This window comes from Puma concolor, chromosome A1 (assembly GCF_028749965.1).
Source record: "Puma concolor isolate L17-30 chromosome A1, mPumCon1.1.hap2, whole genome shotgun sequence".
NCBI classification, from domain to species: Eukaryota; Metazoa; Chordata; class Mammalia; order Carnivora; family Felidae; genus Puma; species Puma concolor.
This window is the reverse complement of record NC_141667.1, coordinates 117,235,132-117,260,298: the sequence shown is the minus strand read 5'-3', so window position 1 is coordinate 117,260,298 and position 25,167 is coordinate 117,235,132. Positions and strand designations below refer to the sequence as shown.

Here is a 25,167-nt window from a genome sequence, read left to right as displayed (position 1 = left end):
TCTGCCCCTCCCCGACTCATGCTCTCCCCCTCCCACAAGTAAATTAATTAACTTTAAAAAACTTTTAAAAAATACACAAACAAAATATAGTCTGCTCTGCTTGAAGCAGAGCTGAGAAAACCTTAGCCTCTTGCTTGCCACCCACACCCGGATTCAGCTTGTCTCCATAATATCTGGACTGCAGAAAATTTGGAAAACAGAAGACTGAATACTTCCACCTTCCCCATATCTTAGAATGCTATAACACAGTGAATGTTCTGAGATCTTGTACCCTGAAAGGTTCTGGTAGGCCAGAAAGATAGACAGATGCCAGCTGGGGAATGAAGAAATGGCTTTGTAGGCCCAGCTAAGCGGAATCCAGTTTGTAGGAAGTGAAGTAGTATGTGTGGATCTAAAGGCAAGTTTGATGATTATGCCTTTTGGGTTTGTGCAAGAAGTGATGGGGTTCTGAAGAAAAATGCCATTTCAGATTAAGATGAGGGAAAAAAGAAAATTAAAATGGCATAAAAGAGGGGCGCCTGGGTGGCGCAGTCGGTTAAGCGTCCGACTTCAGCCAGGTCACGATCTCGCGGTCCGTGAGTTCGAGCCCCGCGTCGGGCTCTGGGCTGATGGCTCAGAGCCTGGAGCCTGTTTCCGATTCTGTGTCTCCCTCTCTCTCTGCCCCTCCCCCGTTCATGCTCTGTCTCTCTCTGTCCCAAAAATAAATAAACATTGAAAAAAAAAATTTAAAATGGCATAAAAGAGATCATTGAAGTATTTATCTGAATCACTAAGGTGGGGGGATAAAAACCTCCTTAAATTAAAAAATATTCATTAAAGAGGCTCTATATGAACCTTCCTTCTGCTCCTGTATGCACACTCTGGCATAATTTCCCTGCTAAGGCATTCAGCTGATCAACCTGGAATCTCATTCTGGGAAGCCTTTCTGCTCCTTAACTTCATAGGAGGAGTCATGCTAAGAAAATTATCTTTCATACCAGAATAGAATGTTTTTGTTGTAGTGGACTCTGGGTCTAGAGTTCTTTCTTTTCTAGCAAGAAAGCAGGACGCAGGATTAAAATTCGAGAGATGGCTAATGTCCGGGAGAAGACAAGAGCCCCAATTAAGGGTCCTTGCTCCATTTTTATTAGGATCAGAAGGCTTACAAACATAGTGATGGACGTGCACAAAGAGACAATGAAACGTGAACATTAACTCATGGACGTGAGAGAAAGGGGGTTTTGAAAATATGCGGGGTTAGGGTTTGGGGTTAATAAAAGCAAAATCCTGGCACTGGTGGGCAGAAGGTTTTTACAGCAGATAAGAGACACCACCTCTATTTCCCTAAACTGCTCTAGGGGACAAGACTGAGCAAGCTACCTCAGGGTCAACAAGGCACCTTTCTTTTGTTAATTAGCTCCACTCTAGTCAACTTTGCCCTGCAGTGGTCTATAGCCCTATTTACCTGTTTATCTAATTTGGTCCTTCCTTCCTGTGAAAGCAGCTTTCTGCTATAGTACTAAGTTGGGGGGCATTTCCGCCCTGAATACCTAATCTTGTTTACCTTATATACATTTGTTCTATACTGGGGACTTTGCCCCGCCCTCTCCATACCTGTTTACCTAATCTTGTTTACCCAAACTTGGGTGTGAGCATCCTATGGCTTTGTAGTTTTTTATGCCTTGTTAACCCATCAGTGCAGGTTCAGGGAATTCCTAAGCTAATTCGCCACATTTAGTATATTTAAAATCCTTAAGACTCAACTCTTCATTATTTAAGAAAACAGTTTTTATTTAACCTAATACATATATGAATGAAGACTAAGAGAAATAACAAGTCTCAAAAGGCTCAGCACAGTTTCATCACATCAATTAATTTCATTTGATTTATTTCTTACATTAACTTATTACATATTAATTAACAAGAATTTCCCTACCTTTGTTTAAAAAAAACATTTAAGGGGCGCCTGGGTGGCCCAGTCAGTTAAGCGCCCAACTTCGGCTCAGGTCATGATCTCACAGTTTGTGGGTTCGAGCCCCACGTTGGGATCTGTGCTGATAGTTCAGAGCCTGGAGCCTGCTCCAGATTCTGTCTCCCTCTCTCTGCTCCTCCCTTGCTCACGCGCTCTCTCTCTCTCTCTCTCTCTCTCTCTCTCTCTCTCGAAATAAATAAACATTAAATTAAAAAAACATTACTTTTTTTTTTTTTTTTGGCACTACCCCTTCTTAAAGGCAAAGTGACAGGGAAAAATATGTTACAAGATGGCCAACAGGACTGATAGGGGAATTCCAGTCCCTGCCTGAAGACTCCCCTTCTAGGTTTTTCTTCCCACCCCACTTGCCACGCAAGAACAGACTATAAATTGTCCCCTCTTCTTATGCTGGGGACTCAGGCCTCTGGAAAGCAATGTCCTCTGAGCCCGCCAGTGTAAAATAAACCTTCTGCCTTCCAAGAATTACGATTGCCACTTGGTCCTTCCACTGGGCGATCCAGACCAGTTTCCATAACAAAATAATACAACGGAAAGGTAACAGAGCACTACTTTCCTACCCTGAGATAAAGTGATTCATGGCTTTATATTAGTGATTAACATAAAATAGAACTTCAATAATCTATAGCATTCATTACTACAAAACTCATTTGTATCGCTTTCTGAATGACTATAATGTTTCTGGAAATAGAAGTCCTTTTTCAATATTGTTTTCTCATAAGAGCTGTGTACAAAGACTGGTTCTCATTTAATTGTAGACAGATCTCTTAAGAATCCATGGCATTCTTCAGCCACTTAGGAAGCCAGAGTGAAATGGCAAAAATATACAAGAGACATGAAAGTTCTGCATGGCTAAACCTTTTTATCTATCGCATCATTGTTTTCATAGAAAATTATTTATGTCCTATGTTTTCTAAAGCAGGAGATTTGTTAAAAATATATAAAGGAAATACACTGATTTTAAAAATTTCTGAACTTAATATCCAAAGAACATACAGATCTGATTTTATGTGTGCTGACTTTCTTTACCATATGTAAAAAGCATGAAAAAAACCCTAGATGCTTTCAACAAAATAGGAAGGACAAGAGGAGTCATTTCATATAAAGCTACAACAAGCAAACATCATGAAGAATAATTTATTTTAAGGTTGTCATGATGCTGTCTAAAAAAATAGAAAGAAAGCATGTAGGCTAATACATAAGAAATCATGCATGAGCCCACCATGATCCCCCAAAAGGAGGGTTTTATCTAAGCACCTACACATGCTGAAATCTATTTTTTATTTTTTCTTATATTTGTTTAAGTAAACTCTGCACCTAACGTAGGTTCACACTCACAACCCTGAGATCAAGTGTCACAAGCGCCACCAAATAAGCCAGCCAGATGCACCCGAAATCTTTTAAAAGATCAGGAACTGCCTATGTCCAGACTCGATAGTTATCCTTCTTTTCTTTAAACCATACTTGCTTGCTCAAAGCACTTCTAGAAAAGCACACATTTTGACCAGAAAAAAAGAGTGCTTGTGAGAATAAAAGCCAGCCTTCTCTGCCTCAAAATCAAGTAATGTCATTGCCTACTTAAGGTCTGTAAAGTCTGATAGTTTTCTGTCCTGTATCCTTCTGTCTTGATCTTGATAATTGCTATCCATTTGGGCTTTGTGGCTTTACAAAGCTCTACACTGGGGACTAGATATTGAGGAAGATCCTGGTAAGATTTACTTGAGGTTTCTTGGCAACCCAACCAGATTTTGAAAGGCATCTATGTTTACCATTATACCACCAACGCTGCACTCAACCAGATTTTGAACACTTTCTCCTCCGGGATTCCTTACATAGGTTTTCTCCTGCTTTTTAGGTCACCTCTGGAAAAGGACAGACCATTTCTTCACACTGCCTGGTGTATCTGTAAGTTCTCTGTGACACTCTCTCTGGTGACAATTATGCTGAACTCAATTTCCCTGGTGTTTCTAACCCCGGTATTGTCTCTCCTTTCTATGCTTCTTTTTCGAAGTACTGAGTGTATATTTTCACAATCCCTTTCCTTCCGCATTTTCCAAAGAATCCATCAGAGCTTTACGTGCTCCTGAGTATTACAGAAAACCATGATGGTTTGAATCATGTCCATGAGAAGGAAGCATTTTTTTATTCTCATGTGTGATTGTAACTGGAACATTTTTTTTTAATATAATTTGTTGTTAAGTTCACTAACATATAGTGTATACAGTGCGCTCTTGGCTTTGGGAGTAGATTACCAGGATTCATCGCTTACAATATCCAGTGCTCATCTCAACAAGTGCCCTCCTCAATGCCCATTTTCTCCTCTCCCCCACACACCCCCATCAACCCTCAGTTTGTTCTCTGTATTTAAGAGTCTCGTATGGTTTGCCTCCCTCTCTGTTTGAAACTATTTTTTCCCCTTCCCTTTCCCCATGGTGTTCTGTTACATTTCTCAAATTAACTTCTTTAAACAATATTGTTCAGCCATAAAAAGGAATGAAATCTTGCCATTTGCCACAACATGGATAGAACTTGAAAGAATTTTACTAAGTGAAATAAAACAAAAGAAGATAAATACTGTATGATCACGCTTATATGTGGAATCTAAACTAAAACAAAAACAAAAACCCTGCACTCATGGATATACAGAACAGATTGATGTTTGCCTGAAGTGGGGGAATTGGGATGAGAGAAACAGGTGAAAATTTTTTTTAAATAACAAATTTTAGTTCGGTGTTTATGAACACTTCAGAAAACCTAATAACATTGATTTTCAAGCGATAGAGATAGAAGTTTTAGCCAAAGAGTCCCCTTAGATAGGAAATCGTCCAGGATTAGGTAAATATACTTAGCTGCCTAGATTATATCCCCTGAGTTATTTCTGAATGGTACTGTCCCCCCTACTGACACCACTACTCCCTGATTAATTCTCTTCGGGATAACTGAAATTACAGAGATGTTAGAAAAATCCCAAAGATTGGAAGAGACCTCAGTACAATCCATTGTTCTACATTATCCCTATCACCCTTGCCCTGAGAAGTCCTAGTCCCTAACCTGCCACCTAGAGATTGCCTCATACAGTATGAACTCTACAACTTTCAACTATTAGGGCTGCCTAATAAGGGCTATCTGGGAGCGAATGATAAGCTTAGAGTCTTGGCACAGTTAATAAGAAGCAAATGAGCCAGTTCCATAAAAAATAATTTCCCAGTAAGAGGTCATGGGAAGACAAGGACAGAAAGACACAGGGGTGGGGAAGGAAAGGAGAATAGGAAAAGTAATTCTTTATCACATACCAAAAAAAAAGAGGACAAAAATTTTCAGGCAAATAAATAATATGAGCAAAGGCTTTGAACCGTAAGGGGCATGCGTTTTCTGATATAGTAAATATTTTCTGGGACTTCATGGAGCTTGTAGAAGCACCAGAAAATTTAGTCCAGGGGCAGTTGTATGTACAATTTTAATGATATTTAAAGAATTTTTATTTCTTTCTAGAGGCAATTGAAAAAATTAGATCATTCTGAGCATGGGAGAAATTAGTAAATTTCTATCAATAAATATCCTTTAATTAATACTTTATGCATCATACAGTGTTTCAAAATAAACTGATTTGCATAAAATGACATTAAAATTAGCTCAGCTGATATTAAGTAAATAAAACTAGTTGCAGAAAAGTTTATAAAATGTTTCTAGGAAATATAAAAGTTCTGGTTTGGAATAGTAGAAAATTGTGGGAGTAAAGTCCCAGTTACCCCCACTGTAGCTGCACGTTTATCTTGATTACTTTTTTTAAGTTTACTTATTTATTTTGAGAGAGAGAGGAAAAGTCAGAGAGAGAGGAGAGAGAATCCCAAGCAGGCTCTGCACTATCAGCACAGACCATGAGATCATGACCTGAGCCAAAGTCAAGAGTCAGATGCTTAACCAACTGAGCCATCCAGGTGGCCCTATCTTGGTTACTTTTAAAAATGCCAGTGCCCCCCCACCCACCACCACCACCACCAAAAAAAAAAAAAAAACAACCCACCAATGCCCAGGGTCTAACGTAGAACAATTGAATCACCATCTCAGGGAAGGAACCCAGATATTATTATAAATCTCCTCAGATGATTCTCATATCTGGTCATACTTAGCAATTACAGATCTAGAATTCTTTTTCTCTTGCCCTAGGTCTTTTGAGCCTACACAACACACTTGCTTGGACAGATTCTACATATCTGTTATAGGATCTATAACTACACATTATTTTCTCCCCTCCCCATTCATCTGTGCCTATCAGATCAAATTGTCCCCTACTGCATGCTGCATGAATAGATTTGATGCCATCTGTATAAGGCAAGTTCCCACAATCTGGGCAGGATGAAAGGTACTTCCAGTGCCTTATCTATAATCGTTTATCTTACATCTAGTTTCTTACACAAATATAGTTAGAGGAGATTTCTCAACATAGTGGAGCTAGCTGATGAGGCAAGAGTGAACGAGACAGTCACAGTCTTCTTTTGTCCTTTCTTCTTCCTGAATGGGCAATCTGTGGTAGGTTATGGTGACTTTTGTGTGTAAGATAGCTTCCCTTATCAACAATAGCCAAATTATGAAAAGAGCCCAAATGCCCATTGATGGATAAATGGATAAAGAAGATGTGGTATATACATATATACAAATGAATACTACTCAGCCATAAAAAAGAATGAAATCTTGCCCTTTGCAATGACATGGATGGAACTAGAGTTTATTACGCTAAGCAAAATAAATCAGCCAGAGAAAGTCAAATACTGTAAGATTTTCACACATATGTGGAATTTAAGAAACAAAACAGATAAACATAGGCGAAAGAAAAAAAGAGAGGGAGGTAAACCATAAGAGAGACTCTTAACAATAAGAACAAACTGAGGGTTGCTGGAGGGGAGGTGGGCAGGGATGGGCTAAATGGGTGATGGGCATTCAGGAAGGCACTTGTTGGGGTGAGCACTGCATGTTATATATAAATGGTGAATCAGTCAACTGTATTCCTGAATCTAATGTTACACTATTATGAAATATAAAAGATGGCTTTCCAGACTGCTCTAGGCCTGATCTTTCTAGTAGTATCTCTTCCTGCTTCTTTGAAGGATCAATTGAATATTCAAAATCACAGGCATTTTTAAATGCTCCATATAGGATTATTATCCCCTAGCTTTGCCAACACATATCTGTTAACATGTTACTTTCTGATGATTTCTGAGATAGGGTAAAGAAGGTAAAATCTTCTATATTGGAGAATAAGGAGTTCAGAAGTTAGGAAATTATAGTTGTTCTTTCTCAAAGGGGAAGATCTAGGATATGGTCTTTGGTTCCAGGTCTTCTGCCCATTAAAAAAACAGACAGTGGGGCTGTGTGTCATAAACATTTTAAAGAGTTTCTTTACAGAATTCTTTGAGAATGACCGGGGGTGGGGTGCGGTGAGGGTTCCATTTTGTAATGCTTAGCTCTGACATTTTCAATAGGTTAACAAAAGAGAGTGCTTCAAAAACCCTTTTAAAAATTGCATCAGTGATGGATTCTGCTCCAACATGTAAAGAGCTTGGAAGGTGTCACCCACATCTTCACAACAAGAAAAGAATCTGAATGGGGCGCCTGGGTGGCGCAGTCGGTTAAGCGTCCGACTTCAGCCAGGTCACGATCTCGCGGTCCGTGAGTTCTCCCCGCGTCGGGCTCTGGGCTGATGGCTCGGAGCCTGGAGCCTGTTTCCGATTCTGTGTCTCCCTCTCTCTCTGCCCCTCCCCTGTTCATGCTCTGTCTCTTTCTGTCCCAAAAATAAATAAACGTTGGAAAAAAAAAAATTTAAAAAAAAAAAAAGAAAAGAATCTGAATGAACTGAAAATGAATAACTTAGGTCTGTCAGAGATCACAGGGAAACCACTGACTGAAACGCAAAAAGACTGGCTGATGTAGAGAATTACAGCCACTGTAATTGAGTGGCAAAAGCCACTGCTGGACCCGGCACCTAGCAAGAGGTCTCTAAGGATAATTGGCCTATTTATTGCTAGAGATAATGTTAACTAGCTCTGAGTTAAGAAAAACTCTGAGTGCCCACACATATGGGAACTCTCATACTGTCATGTATTTTACTTCCAGGAGACCCAATAGATTCTCAGGATGAAAATTAGAGAAAAATCCCCTAGAGCTTCTGTCAGGAGATTAATAACCATTTAAAAATATTCAAAGCCCATTTGGTTATTCTTAATAAAGGCCTTACACTCAAGGAACATGAATGTACCCTTGTCTGATTTGAGTTTTCTAGAGTCTATCAACATGGAGGAAGGGAAATTATGCACAACATAGACTACATTACTTAAAGCAACGTTTTCCACCCTTGATTTTGGCACATATAAAAAGTATAGATAACCTAGATCATCCTTGTTCTGTTGTATCAAAATCTCCAGGACAAATGTCCTGCACCTAAAATTTTAGCAAGAACCCATAGTAAGGCAAACATTGACAGACACTTTTAGTCCTAAAAAGTGCTGACATTTGAAAGAAATACAGCTTCTGTACAGAGGTTTGGGCAGGAGTTGCTGTGTTTTTTAAGGTACAGGTGAAGCCAACATTTCAGAGGCAAAAAAGAGTATAGCACTTAAATATGCTTTAAATAATTTGTGATTTTACTTTTTTTTTAATGCAATGGCTCCAAGATGAATGGATAGACTTGGGCTGGATGGGGCCCTTCCATCTGCAACTTAAGTCTTTCATGGACTGAGTTCTATCGGTATATTTTCTATATCTAATATAAAAAGACCAATTTTTTAATGTTTATTTATTCTGAGAGAGAGACAGACAGAGCATGCGTGGGGGAGGGGCAGAGAGAGAGAGAGAGACACAGAATCCAAAGCAGGCTCCAGGCCCTGAGCTGTCAGCACAGAGCCCCACGCAGGGCTTGAACTCATGAGCCATGAGATCATAACCTGAGCTGAGGTCTGACACTCAACCGACTGAGCCACCCAGGCGCCCCCAATTTTTTAAGCTTGGAGCAATAGACTTGAAAGTTCTAGGCCTGCTGAATTTTATCAGATAAACTTTCATGGTGTAACAACCCAAAGTTGTGGCTCTATACAGTTACAAGTGTTTGATGGCACTTCTGAACCCCTACAAGAAAATTATGTCCCAAATGTGCTTAAAGTAAAATGTTGTTCAGTAATACTCTTTTGGTATTTTTATAATTAATGATTCACCTGTGTTAGATTAGATGTTGTTATAACTGAATATAAATTGTTCAACAGGCCAAATAAGGTCATCACCTCTCTTTAAAAGTTTTGGCTTTGGGGCTCCTGGGTGGCTCAGTTGGTTGAGTGACTTGATTTTGGCTCAGGTCACAATCTCATGGTTCTGAGTTCAAGCCCCACGTCAGGCTCTGTGCTGACAGCTCGGAGCCTGGAACCTGCTTTGGGTTCTTTGTCTCCCTCTTTCTCTGCCCTTCTCCTGCTCGTGCTCTGACTTTCTCAAAAATAAATAAACATTAAAAAAAAGAAAGAAAGAAATAAAATTCTTATAAGAATGTAGGGCTTAGAATTACAATAGCATGGTATTAAAACAAATATTCTCCTAACATTTGAAGAGTTTTCTGTCCTGGACAAGTTAGACTAGAATGCTCTGGCCCAGATACATTTGTACTGATCATTGCCAGAGACATCTTTTAAAGTATGGTATAGGTTGCAAAATGCCTTCGGTTTCTTCTGAGACAGAAGGTGAACTGGAGGAATTCAGTCTTCCTTGAAATACGGGCAAATGTGAACTTTTGTTACTCTATTTTCAACAGTATGAAGTTTAAACACACACACACACACACACACACACACACACACACACACACACAACATTATTCAGCGACCCGGTGGTGGAGTTCATGTACATGTCTCAGTTGGTGTTTTACATATTTATGTAAAATTCAGGTAACTCGCTGTTATTGCCCAAAATAGTGGATTTCTTTGCCCACAATTTATAGGGCTGTGGCACTGGGAGACTGAGAATTGCTCTTACTTCTCATTAATTCCTTCCTTCTCCCTTAACATCTCTATTATGTTAAAGATACAGTCTTCTCCTTCCTGTCTTACCTCTGATGCAAGTTGAATAATATCTTCATTTTTTTTTTTACTGGAACTTTTAACTCACACATCTAACATCCCTTGTACTGGATAATTTAAAAAAAAAAAAAAAAGTCTTGTGGCCTTCTGGGATTTACAGGCTGTCTCTCCTGCTCTTAATAGCAGGAGATGAATACATATAGGAGGAGAGGTCTAGTGTAAGAGACATGAAGGGCTTCACAATAATTTCAACTGTAGGCTTCAGTTTCCTTTTTCCTCAAATGTCCTGCATCAGAAGAATTGATCTGTCACAGAAGCATCTGATGGTGTCTATGTCAATAATTCAAAGAGCCACTGTCAGAATAATTTTCACTTAACTAGAATAATGGAGCACTTTCTGCACTCGCCAGATTTTATGTTCTTTCATTAAATTGGAACTGAACAGTGCTACACTTGAAGTTTCCTTTCTGAGTCCTAGCTTTTGCCAGTGTTTAAAAAAAATTTTTTTAATGTTTATTTATTTTTGAGACAGAGAGAGACAGAGCATGAACAGGGGAGGGTCAGAGAGAGAGGGAGACACAGAATGTGAAGCAGGCTCCAGGCTCTGAGCTGTCAGCACAGAGCCCGATGCGGGGCTCAAACTCACGGACCGTGAGATCATGACCTGAGCCGAAGTCGGACGCTTAACCGACTGAGCCACCCAGGTGCCCCTGCCACTGTTTAAGAAAGGCAGGTTCGATTATGGTGGCAAAGGCAAGCCTAACACCCAATTCTGAATGCAAACTGTTTTGACATTTTATTCTTTACATCTGAGACACAGGGATTGTTACTCCCACACTTAAAATAAAGAAGTTGTATATTAGGAAATCTAAATATTGTGTCATGATTACTGAATGGTAGATGGGAACTGAAATCAAGTCTTTCAATTGCCAAGACTCCAGAAATCTGATTGTGAAGGAGATTAGTGAATTAGGAAGACAATGGCTGATTAAATCTTACCCTACTTCAAAACCTCCAATGTTACCCACTTACCTTATTTATATAACTTAAGGCATTGCCCCAAGTGGTCTCAGTTTCATTCCTGTGAATATTCTTTATTTTTTTCCAGATTTATTGAGATTGAACTGACATATAACATTGTGTAAGTTTAAGATGTATAATGTGATGATTGGATACAAATATATATTGAGAAATGATTAACACAGGAAGTCGGTCTCTCCTGTGCCTCCTATACACAACCTATCCTTTAGGCGAGGGTCCAAAGCTGGCTACACCATTGCTCCTCTGGCAGTTTTTCAAACATACCATCACGCAGGCTTTGGGTACAAACAGTTGATTCACACTGTCGGCGGTGAGATCAAACAGCGATAAAAGGTCTCCAGCTGATATCAATTCCTGGCTGGAAATTTGTACTATAGTTTCACAAGATGCTTTCATTGGGAGAAACTGGTTAGAGAATGTAAGAGAACTCTGTATCATTTCTTACAACTGTATTGACTCTGTAAGTATGTCAAAACAAAAAGCTTAAATTTAAACTTTCAGGAGAGCCTAAATTTAAAATAAATCTCCAATTGAGTCTATGTGCTCTGGTGTTGCAAAATACTGAGGGTCTAGGCAAGTATCAAATTACAGTTCACAAAACTTCTTGTCTTTGCTGGCTTTGATTCTCCTGTCCTTTCCAACTCAATAGCTTGGAAAGCTTACATGTATTTTCTCTATCTTAGTATCTATGATTATTCTTATTACCTTTTCCCATCCTCATACTTGTGTATTCATCAAGATCAAATTGTCCCAAGCCTCTTGCTGAGGGAACAACTGGGACATCTTTATGACACAGAACACAGAATACTTCAAGGTCTTACCTACTAGGGATCATCTGTTTTAGCCCATCTGGCTCCTCACCAATAGGCTTATAAGGGAGACTCCTCTGCTGGGTGGCAGTGGTTGAGAAAAAAAAGATGAGCAAAATAGACACAGTCCCTAGAGATGTGGGCCTTATTCTCTCCACTGCCTTCTCTGCTTCCGGTCAGTGAGGTAGGACATGTATAAAGGTAGCCGTGGTCCACAGCATTGCTGTGAGGATTGTTCCAGGTCACTCCTTCCTGTAATAACTATTTCCATGTTCTCTGGAAAAACTGAGACTCCAAAGTACCTTTTCCCTTCAATGGCAGCCAGGTTCCTTGTGGGCTGTGCCAAAGCATCTGGGAATAAGCAGCTCCTTCTTGAATGTGCTAAGAGGATTTTTCTTGGGATTGCTCTCATGTCTCTAGAAGGCCTTTTTTTCACATATATGTCCTACTGAATATGAGAGTTGGACAAAGGAAAATGAGAATGCATGGTCTACCTTAATTAGGAATCTAAGAATTAATTAATTAATTAGGAATTCAGTGGGTGGGAGGGGTTTCTGGGTCAGTCAGAAACTTTTATCTGGAAATAGGAAATTTATCCCTGTGCCATGTGTTATAAACCTGCCAAAGTTTCCTTCCACAGAATTGATAAAATGTCTCTCTTCTCATCGTGGATCAAAGCTATTTTCATCATTGCCTTGGCATTTCCTCTTTATTCTGGTGAGTATATTTTCCAATTCGAGGTGAAATATTTCATATCTTAGAAAAATGCAGGAAATAACCGCTGTAATCTAGGAATGAAGGAGCTTTTTGGAAACATCTAAACTGAGGAAGCGATAAAAGGCACATTACAAATGTCTTTTAAAAATTGCATCAGTGTATTGTTTTTCCTCACTTCCTATTTTGGACAGGTGAAGACAGAATAATGGGTTAGAATGGGCAGCAGAAGTTCGCTCTTCATTCATCTATGACTAAAGACCATGACCCAAATCCTTTTTTTTTTCCCCCCTTTTTGGATGTCAAATTCCATGGTTGATAAATACAAACTGTGAGGAGGAATGATCTCTTCTGGGTCTGCTGTTGGTTAACATCCTGACTTCTTGACCGCTCACTGAGTTCCTGAATATAGGCCTTTGTTTAAGGAGAGACATGTTGACTCCTCTGGTAAAAGTTATCTTTCTTAAAGCTCAGGATAGACCATGAATTTCAGAAGAAGACATCTGTGTTCTATTGGATAGATGCACACATTTAGGTCAGAGTACTGATTAATTAAGCACTAACTGATTTCTTCATATTTAAGTGACATACTCTAACGCATTGTCTTCTCGGTCTTGGATGTGTCATCTACAAAACTTGGGGGGAAAACAATGCTATCTTCAAAAAAGGATGTCAGGGATTATTAAAAATTATACATCAAATTATTTTTCAAAGAGTGAGAATAATTGGGGATTTCAAACAATTTCCAAATGTGATAATGTTCAGTGGATTTTTTATTTTGCTAATGGCACAAAAGTCTTGCCTCATTACTTGCTGGGTGTTGAGTAGCAATTCACATAGGTGTCTGCTATTAAGAGATGGGCTTTGTTTACCACAGACCATTCTGCTTCTTCCTCCTCCCCACCCCACTTCCTCTGCATCTTCCTCTTCCGCCTTCTCCTTCTTCTTTCCTTGTTCTCCTTCTCTTTTCCCTTCTCCTCTTCCTCTTCTTAATTTTTAATTTTTTCATCTATTTGTTGGTTGCAGAAACTACTTTGGCACCTATGCCAGAAGCCAGAAGTATGGTAAGTGAAAAAGGATGGAAGTTGGAAAAAATAAAGTAAATAATTAGTTTATTTTATTATAAATTTTAATAGCAAAATTCATCAAACAAATGTACAAGGAGATCTTTCAAAAAGTAAAAAAAAAAAAAAGTATCATTATTGCACTGAAGTCAAGAAATAGAAACGTAGCAGCCACATAAAACCATTACCTAGACAACACAAAAATGTTCATCTCCCTTTACACAAAAATTCAGTTAATGTGCACAAATATGTCATACAAGCATCTGAGAAAGGTCAAATGGTGTTGACAGTAGAAGTGTTCATTTTAGCAAAACGATGGTTTTAAAGACACAAATAAATATATAACCAAAATATGCACTTTAAGGGTGGATCAAATAATTATATATATACTTAGTGGAATATCAAATAGAGGTGAAAAATTAAACTACAGATTTATGTATATGAATAAACAGAAATTTAAGCAGATATAAGCATGCACACATATTGTTTATTTATGTAAATTATAATACTGTCAATACTAAACAAATTCCGTTTATATTCATATGTTTATACACACCCACACACAAACACACACACAGACACACACATACATAGTGAAATTATCAAGAAAGACAGGGGAGTGATAAATAGAAAAATTCAGTTTCATGATTTCTTCTAGAGTTTGGAAGGAGAAATACGTGAAGGGAAGTGAAGATGGTGGTCACTAAATTAGAAAACCACATTCAGCCAGTTCTAAACCCTTTTAAAAAAAGTTTGTAAACTTTGTTTACACGTTTGTAAAGACATTTTAATATCTTATTTTTTAAGTGTCATGTCTTCATTCTTATAGGTGTTAGTGTTATAGATGTTTGTTTTCAAAACTACCTACAGACTATAATTTTTTATTTTGATGCATAACATTTCTTTCTTTTTTATGTTTATTTCTTTATTTGGAGGGAGAGAGGAGAGAGAGTGTACACATGCAAGCAGGGGAGGGGCAGGAAGAGAGGGAGAGAGGATCCTGAGCTGCTTCCGGAAGTGGTGTACGGGCTCTGATCATGACCTGAGCTGAAATCAAGAGTCTGAAACTTAACCAACTGAGCCACCCAGGCATCCCAATGTGTAGCATTTCATATGAAGATTAAAGGAAATTTTAGAAATTCTTTCCCTGATAAGTTCTATTGTGTCTCTATGTTTAACAGCCACAATGTAAACCATATTCAGATGAGCAAGATTATTGCACCAGAGAATGGGATCCAATCTGTGCGAACAATGGAAAAACTTATGGAAATACATGTGCTTTCTGCAGGGAAAAGAAGTAAGTACACAATAGTGAATATTTGCTCTTCAAAAGCATGAAGAAACCATCACAAAAGGATCGCAAAATCCATGTTGACAGTAACCTAGGCACAACATATATAGACAGTAACTGTAAGATGCCTGTAAAAAATTAGGGGCCACACTTGTATCTTTCCCTGAAGTTCTTGTTTCTGAAATTTAATTTTGTATGTGAGCTCTCACTATAATTTTGCTTCATACTGTGCAAAGGTATGAATCAATTAATTGAACTTAATTGAGAATTACTAATGACAGACTAGCAATCACTATGATGTAATTCCAAAGCCCAGATGCAGAACACTAGATCTCTGAGGTGGCCATGATCCTGACACTTGCAGACCTCTATCTGCAGGGAGCATAGTCATGCAAGAAACTGAACTAACCTTTACAGTTTGAAATCCATCAAAATGGGCCCATTCATCTAGAAAGAAGCTCTTCTGATGGCCAAGTTTGTCTCATGAACTCCAGGATAGCCTCCAAATATCTTCCTTGGAGGGCAGGGCATTCTAGAACACTCCCATCAAATCTCCCTTCCTGTCCCCCTCACTCTGAAAAAGTTTGCCGTCTGATGGCTGGTTTGTCCAACCTTCCCACCTCCCCCCCTCATTTTCTCTCATAAGTGTTTGCTTTCACACATCTTTGCACATTTAAGCCCCTAAATTGGCCTCTGTTTCCAGAGAACTATTAAGACAGTCTCCATTATCTCCTCTCTCAGATCTGGGTGCATCCCCAAAGACTGAGTCAAAACTGACTCAGAATGTAGGAAGAGTCAAGCAACCCGATAGGGGAAGAGGACATGGGCCAGACCCTAGTAGCCAAACCCAGCTGCTTCCGGAAGTGGTGCACAGGCTCCGAATCATGTTCCATGTTCAAACCCCTCCTATTGAGAAGTGCTTTGTTATCATCATGTTTCACATACAAACTATATTCTGCATGCATATCATCTGACTTTCTGCACCATAGAAATGGATTCAATTTGTGCAACCAATGATCACATTTATAGCAATGAAGGTATTGTCTTCAGTGATACTACCCGGGGAGTTTAAAAGATCTCTTTTAAATAAAGTTTTCATTTTAGAATAACTTTAAATTTTCAGAAAAATTTAAGAGATAGTATCATTTTCTATATCTTTTATCCAGTCTTTCCTAAGGTTAATACCTTATAGAACCCTGGCAAACTTCTCGAAACTAAGAAATTAACATTGTTATATTACTATTAACTAACCTACAGGATTTATTTGGATTCCACAACCTTTTCCATTAATGTACTTCTTTTTTTTTAACATTTTTTAAATGTGGCACACTTTATTTCTTTCCTAAAACTTTTTAATTTACTTTTTTCTCCCCCCTGTCTCTTGCTTTCTCTACAGGAAAAATGGTGACAAATTTGATTTTGTGCATTTTGGTTACTGTTGAATATTGATCACACTGTAGCTTTCATTGTCATCACATTTTGTGATACATTCCACAGCCATTTAGAATATTCTCAATCAGAGCCTTCAATTCATAGGTGACCAGGTACATCCTATGAACAGAAGATGAAATACAGAGCATTTAAACTTTTTTCCAACTCTACATTCCTGTCATTTCAGGATTTTTAATTCTCTATGTTCAATTATTCAATGATAATTTGAAAAACTAATGTCTTAATTGCATGTTTGAGAGCATAAAAAGTAGCATAATTAAAAAAATAAATGTTTAACTCATTAAAATGTTTAATTGTTGTCTTTCTTAAAATACCCTTTCTTGGGGTACCTAGGTGGCTCACTCAGTTGAGCATATGACTTCGGTTCAGGTCATGATCTCACAGCTGGGAGTTTGAACCCAGCATTGGGCTGTGTGCTGACAGGTCAAAGCCTGGAGCCTGCTTTGGATTCTGTGTCTCCCTCTGTCTCTGCCCCTCCCCTGCTCTCTCTCTGTCTTCCTCTCAAAAATAAATAAAACATTAAAAAATTTTTTTAAATAAAATAAAATAAAATACCCTTTCTTTAACTGAGCCATGAGTTAAGACATGTGCATACTTTTGGCAACTATTATCAAAACAATTTTCAGAGGTGAACAAGTAATATATTACATGAGTGTTTAACAAAAATACAGATTCTTGGGTCCTTTCTGTTTTAGACAATCAAAATTTCCAAGAAATGGAGGTCTGGGAAATTGAATTCTAGAAACGCCCAAGGTTAATGTTATGGTCATGAAAGCTAGGCAATAAGAACTTAATTGTTTAGTTAATTAATAAGAGCTTAAATTTTGTAATTGAATGAATTAAAGAATGTGCTCATTTATTTATTTATTTATTTGTATTATTTATTTATTTATTTATTGTATTTATTTATTTATTGTATTGTATTATTTATTCGTATTGTATTATTTTCTTATTTATTTATTATTTTTATTTATTTTATTGTATTATTGTATTTATTGTATTATTTATTGTATTTATTTATTTTATTATTTATTGTATTATTTATTGTATTTATTTATTTATTATTGTATTATTTATTGTATTTATTGTATTTATTGTATTATTTTCTTTCTCACGAATAAGAGTTGAGTGAGTAATGCCAGATGATACTAGGATATCCATTGGTGGTGAAAGTCTGATGCTTTTCCTTTTCCTTCCGTCTCTCACCTAACAAGAACAGCTTTTAGCTAAGTGGCCAAATGCTCATTTCAAGCCTAATTTTGATGACAGAGATGTAGATTGACTACTGGAAGATAAGTATCAACCTGCCATACACAGTACATCAAGCATGCTCATTTTTGGTTAAAAGTTTTTTTCACAGTTTTATTGAAGTGTGTGATCTATGTAGGGGCTATTTCTTTGCTTAAAATCTTTAGGATTAATTCTTAATGAAAATATCTGTTGGAATGTACTTTTTTGAGAGAGAGAGCAGGAGAGAGAGCACACATGAGCAGGGGACAGGGGCACAGGAGATAGAGAATCTTCAGCAGGCTCCATTCTCAGTACAGAGCCTGATGTGGGGCTCAATCCCATGACCCTGGGATCACGACCTGAGCCAAAATCAAGAGTCAGATGCTCAACTGACTGGGCCACCCAGTCGCCCCTGGAGTGTACAGTTTTTGAGTCACATTGTAAAAAAGCATTCAGCCAGTTTCATGACCTTATTCTTTATAGAAATTTCATATTAAAAAATTGGTTTCAAAACGCAAATAAATATCAAAATAAGATATCAACTCACACCCCTTCAGATGGCTACTATCAAAGAAGCAGAAAATAACAAGTATTGGCAAAGACATAGAGAAATTAGAACTCCTAGGCTCTATTGGTGGAATGTAAAATGGTACAGCCAGTATGCAAAACAGTATGATGATTCCTCAAAAAGTTAAAAATAGAATGATCATATGACCCAGTAATTTCACTTCTGGGTATACACATAAAGAATTGAAAGCAGGGAGTCAAACAGATATTCACATACTCATGTTCACAGCAGCATTACTCACAGTAGCCAAAAGGTAGAAGCAGAGCAAGCGGCCATCAGTGGGGGAACAGAGAAACAAAATGTGGTGCATACATATCAGGAGATATTATTGAGGAAAGAAAGTCTGACACAAGCTACAAAAATGGATAAACATTGAAAACATTATGCTAAGTGAAAGAAGCCAGTTATGAAAGAATGAAGACTGTGATTCCACTTACATGACGTACCTAAAGTAGTCAAATTCATAGAGACAGAAAGTAGAATGGTGGCTTCCAGAGACTGGGGGAGGGAGGAATGGGGAGTTATGGTTTGATGAGTATGGAGTTTCAATTTGGAAGGGTGGAAAAAGTTCTAAAAATGGATATTTGTGAAGGTTGCACAACAATGTGAATGTATTTATTACCACTGAACCGCATGCTTAAAAATGGTTATAATGGTCAATTTTATGTTACATATATTTTTTTACTGCAATAAAAAATCCTGCAAAATTTAAAAATTTTTTTAAAATAAAGGAATTAGGAGCACCTGGGTGGCTCCATCGATTAAGTCTCCAACTCTTGACTTTAGCTCAGGTCATGCTATCACAGTTCTTGAAATCAAGCCCCATGTCACTGTCAGCACAGAGCCTGCTTGGGATTCTCCCTCTCCCTTTCTTTATCTCTCTACCCCCCTCTCTCTCACAAGATAAACATTTAAAAAAATAAAGGAATGAAGTACTATTAAATGCAACAAACTGGATGAGTTTTTTCTGAAAGATGTTCATTAAGTTTCTCAACATCTGCCATGCAGTACATACGTAGTTTCTGGAAATTAGCATCTAGAGCCTGTGAAAATACATTAGCGATAGCCATCGTGGGGATACTGTTTCTCCCCATCTTTACTCTAAACTGGTACACACCCAAGATCTTCCTCATGCCAGAATAAAGGCAGTGTTAGACCCAAAAATGGAATGTTTTTGTTTCAGTGCTCCCTCTAAGATACAGTTCACTTACTTTTATATGTTTCTAGTGTTTGTGAAGGGAGTTAGCTTAAGAAACTAGGACTTTCAACATCCAGAAAGAGTTGGCAGGGCAGGTTTGCCAGTGGTGTCTGTGCTGAGAGTGGCTTAGCCAGTCCTCTTCAGAATTGCTGTCAGAATCCATTCGGGAAACCATCAAGGAAGGCAGACTTCAAGTTGTTGTTTTGACTGACTTCTCTCCTTGGTAGGATCCTAAAGACTCCAGGACAGACATGGCTTTCATCCCTAACTACTTCTCCTTCTTCTTCTTCTTCTTCTCCTTCTCCTCCTCCTCCTCCTCCTTCTTCTTTTCTTCTTCTTCTTCTTCTTCTTCTTCTTCTTCTTCTTCTTCTTCTTTCAGGGAGAGGGTAAGAGAGAGCATGACCAGGGAAAGAGTAGATGATCTCAAGCAGGTTCCATGCCCAGAGCAGAGCCAAATGTGGGGCTTTGTCTCATGGCTGTGAGATCAGGACCTGAGCTGATAACAAGAGTCACAACTGACTGAGCCACCCAGGTGGCCCTCTAATTCCTTTTTCTGTAGTACTAATTGAGGCAAGATTTAGGCCTGATGTCCTCTTCTGTATTCTTAAAGGTGTGGAATGGGGCAGGGGAGGGAGGGGAGGCAGTGAGAGGAAAGTCTTCTAATTGCACCCAGTTACCTCATGCTCCTGCCAAATTCAACAGCTTGCTATTCGCAAAACACTTTTCCCACCTCCCTGCATTTGTGCATGAGCTTTCCTTCACCAGGAGGACCCTTTTGCCCTCTCTCTCCAATCTCCACACGTCTAAATCCAACCCTCTCCTCCATGATTCCTTACCTAACCTTCACAGTTGTCACATGATTCCTTCCTCTTCCAGAACCGCATAGTGTTTTAGTGATGTCCAGTTTTTGGCATTTAGCATTTTCTACCTTGTAGTTTATGTATTGATATTTTTACCTTATCTCCCTTACTAAACTCCTTCAAAACAAGGGTCTCTTGCTGATTTACCTTAGAACCCACTCCGGCCACACAAAATGTTAGTATAGCATCTTTCTCATCATAGGAAGTCAGTAAATATCCCACAAATTACTGAATAAATGAATAAACCTATGGATGGATGCATGAAATCCTATCAGAGAAACCCAGCAAGCCTGGAAAAAGCTGTGCCACCAACCATTAGTATTTCAAACGCTCCTGCTTCAGGCCTTGCCCTGCCCCTCTCACCTCTGCAGGAAATAGAGGCTATGATGGGAGGATATGTCATCATCTTCAAACCTCTGTCTCTAGCCCTTGAGCCTCTGAAACAGTAAGGCCCATGGCCCCTCTCTGTACACATCCATCCCCGTGCCTCACAGTCACTTCAAACATGAAAGCCCAGAATCCACCAGTTAAGGAGGCTGAGTATAGATCACAACTTTTCCAATTGTTCCCTGGAGCCCTGTGGTTCCAAGAAGGAAACTGGGATGGCACACCTTGGAATGCTCCCCACCCCCACCCCCCACAAGGGCACTTGAATTCAAAGCACTGAAAAGTTCTGTGTCTTCCTCAAAACAAACACCAGGTGTCTCCATCACCCCGAGACATCCGCCATTACCACTGCCTCAGAATCTCCGTCAACATGCTGTCACTCAGCTGTAATCAAGCCCTGGAATCAAGTCACGCTGCAGGAAACTCCCCTAACTGCCAGTCTACTGGCCAGTTTCTGCCAAAGACAGACACGTCCCCCTCAGGCACGTGCTCAGCCACTCCCTCCAGAGGTTCCTCCCTGTCCCCTGGACTGCAGGGTCCCCTCCACACTTCCTCAGATGTTCCCTCACTTTGCCCAGGACAAAGTCACAAAGAAAATGTAGACTAGTGTATATTTGCCCAAAACTATACTCTGCAAGTTAATTTTGCAAGGCATTCGCTTAGCCTCAGAGGTAGTACAAGTCCTCCAAGTGTGAGTATACGCCTACCTAAGAGATAGAAACTGGAGCTGCCAGGTAAGATAAATGCGTTGCTGTGGGGGCAATCCACAGGGACAGGGAGAGTCAGGGCTAGAATCCAGATTTTTTGCTGCTCTCCCCACCACTGTAAACACGGCTAACTTAAGTTGACCAGCTCTCTCATTTCAGGGAGATAGTCTCAGACATCACTTTTGTACAGACAAGCGCTCTTGCACAGACATCACCTTTGCACAAACTTTATTGTCACATATACGTCACCTATGCACACTCCTTTCTATTGCACAGATGCTTTTGCAGAGACACTGCTGTTGCACAGTGGATAAGAGAATGGGCTCTGGGGTCTGCCCGGATTTGCATTCTAGGCACAGAATTAACTACCTGTGTCAAGTTCCTTCACCTTATTAGGGAATAATAATAATAATAAGTCCCTTATTAGGGAACAGATTCCCCCATGTGTAAAGTGGATAGTTGAGAAAATTGCAAGAGATAATCACAGCAGCATGTATAGTAGCTATTATTAAAGACAAGCTCTTTCCTACAGGTCAGCCATATGATAACTGCTCTTCCATCTTACTCTTAAAAAATAGTGCCGCTTTGGAGATGTGCCTACTGAACATCTTAGTAAAACTACCCCATTCATTATTTTCTCAGGTTAGTTCAAAGTTTTCATTCTAACTAAAGACATCTTTTTTTTTTTTTAATTTTTTTTTTTCAACGTTTATTTATTTTTGGGACAGAGAGAGACAGAGCATGAACGGGGGAGGGGCAGAGAGAGAGGGAGACACAGAATCGGAAACAGGCTCCAGGCTCCGAGCCATCAGCCCAGAGCCCGACGCGGGGCTCCAACTCACGGACCGCGAGATGCGTGACCTGGCTGAAGTCGGACGCTTAACCGACTGCGCCACCCAGGCGCCCCTAACTAAAGACATCTTAATCAAGCTTTTGCGTTAATACATGGTCAGCTTACTGCACACACGTACACACACTCTCTTGCAATCCACAGCGTCCCTCTACACCTCACCCGACATCCCACTGCCCAGGGCACCCTGGGACCCCACCACATCCCTTTCCAGGTGTCAGTTAAGAAGGTCTCATCTTCCATTTACCCTCAACTACCTCTTGAGAGATAATTAAATCTAATCTAACAAAGTGGCCTGGTAGACAAAGAAAGAACCATAACCCAAATTGCTTGGGGCCCACAGGAGCTCCCCAGTAATTAGCTCTATTCTCCCACAACATAAGATGTGGTTTCCAGCCTCTGAAAACCATTTACTCTACTAGGATGGGATGTGTCGAACTCACAGAGCTGGGGAGCTACCACTCCCTGCCCAGAAGCTGTGCTTTCAAGTGGTTCAGTATACAACCACAAAACTACATCTATGCTTCAATCTGTGAATGCTGTAAAAAGTAAAAAACAAAAACAAAACAAAACAAAAAACCTCTACATTCCTTCAGATTCACCCAAACCCCCCCCCCCCAAAAAAAATCATCTATCTCACCGACTATCAGTAAAATAACTCAAAAAAGCCCAAACAGGGACAACTGGCTGGCTCAGTCTGTAGAGCACAGATTATTTATTAAAAAAATGTTTTTAATGTTTATTTATTTTTTTTTTTTGAGAGACAGAGAGAGACAGTGTGAGCAGGGGAGGGGCAAGAGAGGGAGAAACAGAATCTGAAGCAGGTTCCAGGCTCTGAGCTGTCAGCACAGAGCCTGATGTGGGGCTCCAACTCACAAACCTGAGTCGAAGTCAGATGCTTAACTGACTAAGCCAACCAGGCACCCCTGTAGAGCACAAGATTCTTGCTCTCAGGGTCATGAGTTCAAATCCCACATTGGGTGTGGAGTCTACTTAACTAAAAAAAAAAAAAAAAAAAAAAAAAAAAAGCCCAAATAAAAATAGAATAAGCATTCAAATATACTAAAATGAAGTTTAAATACTTTTTTTACATTGTTAACTCATTGTAATTAGCCAAATCCTTTTGCAATGTTCATATGTGATAGTTGGTAAACTGGCCAAGTTCAAGGATACCTCTCCCTATGAGTGGTAAGAATATATTACAAGATCACTCTTCTGTCAAAGGTAAAATTCAATACAGACAACAAAGGAAAGCCAACAAGGACTCTTTTTAAATGTCCAAAAGTATGGAGAATAATATGTGAACCCATCATATATGAACATATCTATCATCCAGCCCCCTTCACCAGTTAATTATCAAATTTTGCCAATTCAAGGACTTTTGAAAAGTAGGTTTATTTATGTCTTATACCATCATATACTAAAGTATATGTTTTAACAACAACAACAAAATAGCACTTGGTTGTTGTGAGGCAGAGGAAAGACTGAATTAGGTCTCAGAGGAATGAGAAGCACTATCTGTTTTGGCCAAGAGTATACTGCAGAAGTGTGTGGCCTTGAGTTCAAGTCCCTAGTCTCCAGATGCTGAGAGAAGCTGAGGAGAGGGATTCTAAAGGTCTAATCTCCAGGGTGCCTGGTTGGCTCAGTTGGTTAAGCATCTGACTCTTGATTTCTGCTCAGGTCATGATCTCACTTTGCGAGTTCGCGCCCCACATTGGGTTCTGTGCTGACAGTGTGGAGGCTGCTTGGGATTCTCTCTCTCTCTCTCTCTCTCTCTCTCTCTGCCTGTCCTCTGCTTGTTCTCTCTGTCTCTCTCAAAATAAATAAACTTAAAAATTTTTTAACATTTATTTTTTTTATTTAAAAAAATTTTCTAATGCTTATTTATTTTTGAGACAATGTGTGAGACAGAGTGCAAGCAGTGGAGGGGCAGACAGAGGGAGATGCAGAATCTGAAGCAGGCTCCAGGCTCTGAGCTGTCAGCCCAGAACCCTACGCGGGGCTCAAACTCACGAACCATGAGATCATGAGCCGAAGTCAGACGCTTAATTGACTGAGCCACTCAAGCATCCCTAAGAAAATTTTTTTTAAATAAATAAAGGTTTAACTTCCTACACTCCTGGGAAACAAGCCTCAGGCAGCTCCAGCCCATCCTGGCTCTGACTCACTCTGAGTCGATCTTTTCTCTTCCATCTCCACTCACTCCCCCACCCCCAGGCCTAACAAAAAGGAAATCAGCTATAATGCCAGGGCCGCGTCTGGCAAAGACTGTAATCTGGAGGAGACTTTAGGTAGATATGGAAGGAATGCTAACATTTGCTGAGTGCCCACTGTGTCGGGGGTAACACATGACATCCGTGCTTCTTTGCCAGTGCTTCAGTTTCTAGAATTGAAGAGGCAACTACGTCCAAGTAGCCCAGATTAGTGAAAGAATCAGACTGCAAATGTCATCTCAGTCTAGCGAAGAAAAGTGCGAAGTCTTCCATTCTTTCAGGAGGGATAAAAGGCTCACTCTATTATTTCTTTAAGTATTTCTTCTGCCACCTTGTCCCTCTTTTCTTATTGGGATTCCAATTACATGATGGTTAGTTAGTTCAGTGTGTCCCACAACTCTTAGATGAACTCCTCTGGGTTTCTTTCCTTCTTCCTTCCTTCTTTTCTTTGTTTTTTTCTTTCTTTCTTTCTTTATGTCTTTCTTTCTTTCTTCTTTCCTTCCTTCCTTCCTTCCTTCCCTCCTCTCTCTCTCTCTCTCCATTCTTTCCTTCCTTCTTCCCTTCCTTCCTTCCTTCCTTTCTAGTCTTTGTACTCGTGTTTGGACAATTTCTACTGACCTATCTTTATGTTTCCTATTGAATAAAGTCTCCTAATGAGTCATCCAAGTTTTTAGTCTTTCAACATGATTTTCATCGCTAGCCTTTCTATTTGGTCCTTTCTTGTACTTTCTCTGTCTCTGCTGATATCCTTCATATGGCC

The 25,167-nt window shown here is 39.3% G+C and overlaps 1 protein-coding gene across 1 annotated transcript; it reads left to right on the top strand.

Annotated features, from left to right (window-relative positions):
• The first annotated feature begins 12,523 nt into the window (after positions 1-12,523).
• On the top strand, positions 12,524-15,075 carry LOC112861721 (sperm-associated acrosin inhibitor-like). The gene is made up of 3 exons (XM_025925079.2): positions 12,524-12,590; positions 13,614-13,651; positions 14,833-15,075. The coding sequence occupies exons 1-3, from the start codon at positions 12,524-12,526 to the stop codon at positions 14,950-14,952; spliced, it is 225 nt and encodes a 74-aa protein (XP_025780864.2). The 3' UTR covers positions 14,953-15,075.
• The last annotated feature ends 10,092 nt before the right edge of the window (positions 15,076-25,167 follow it).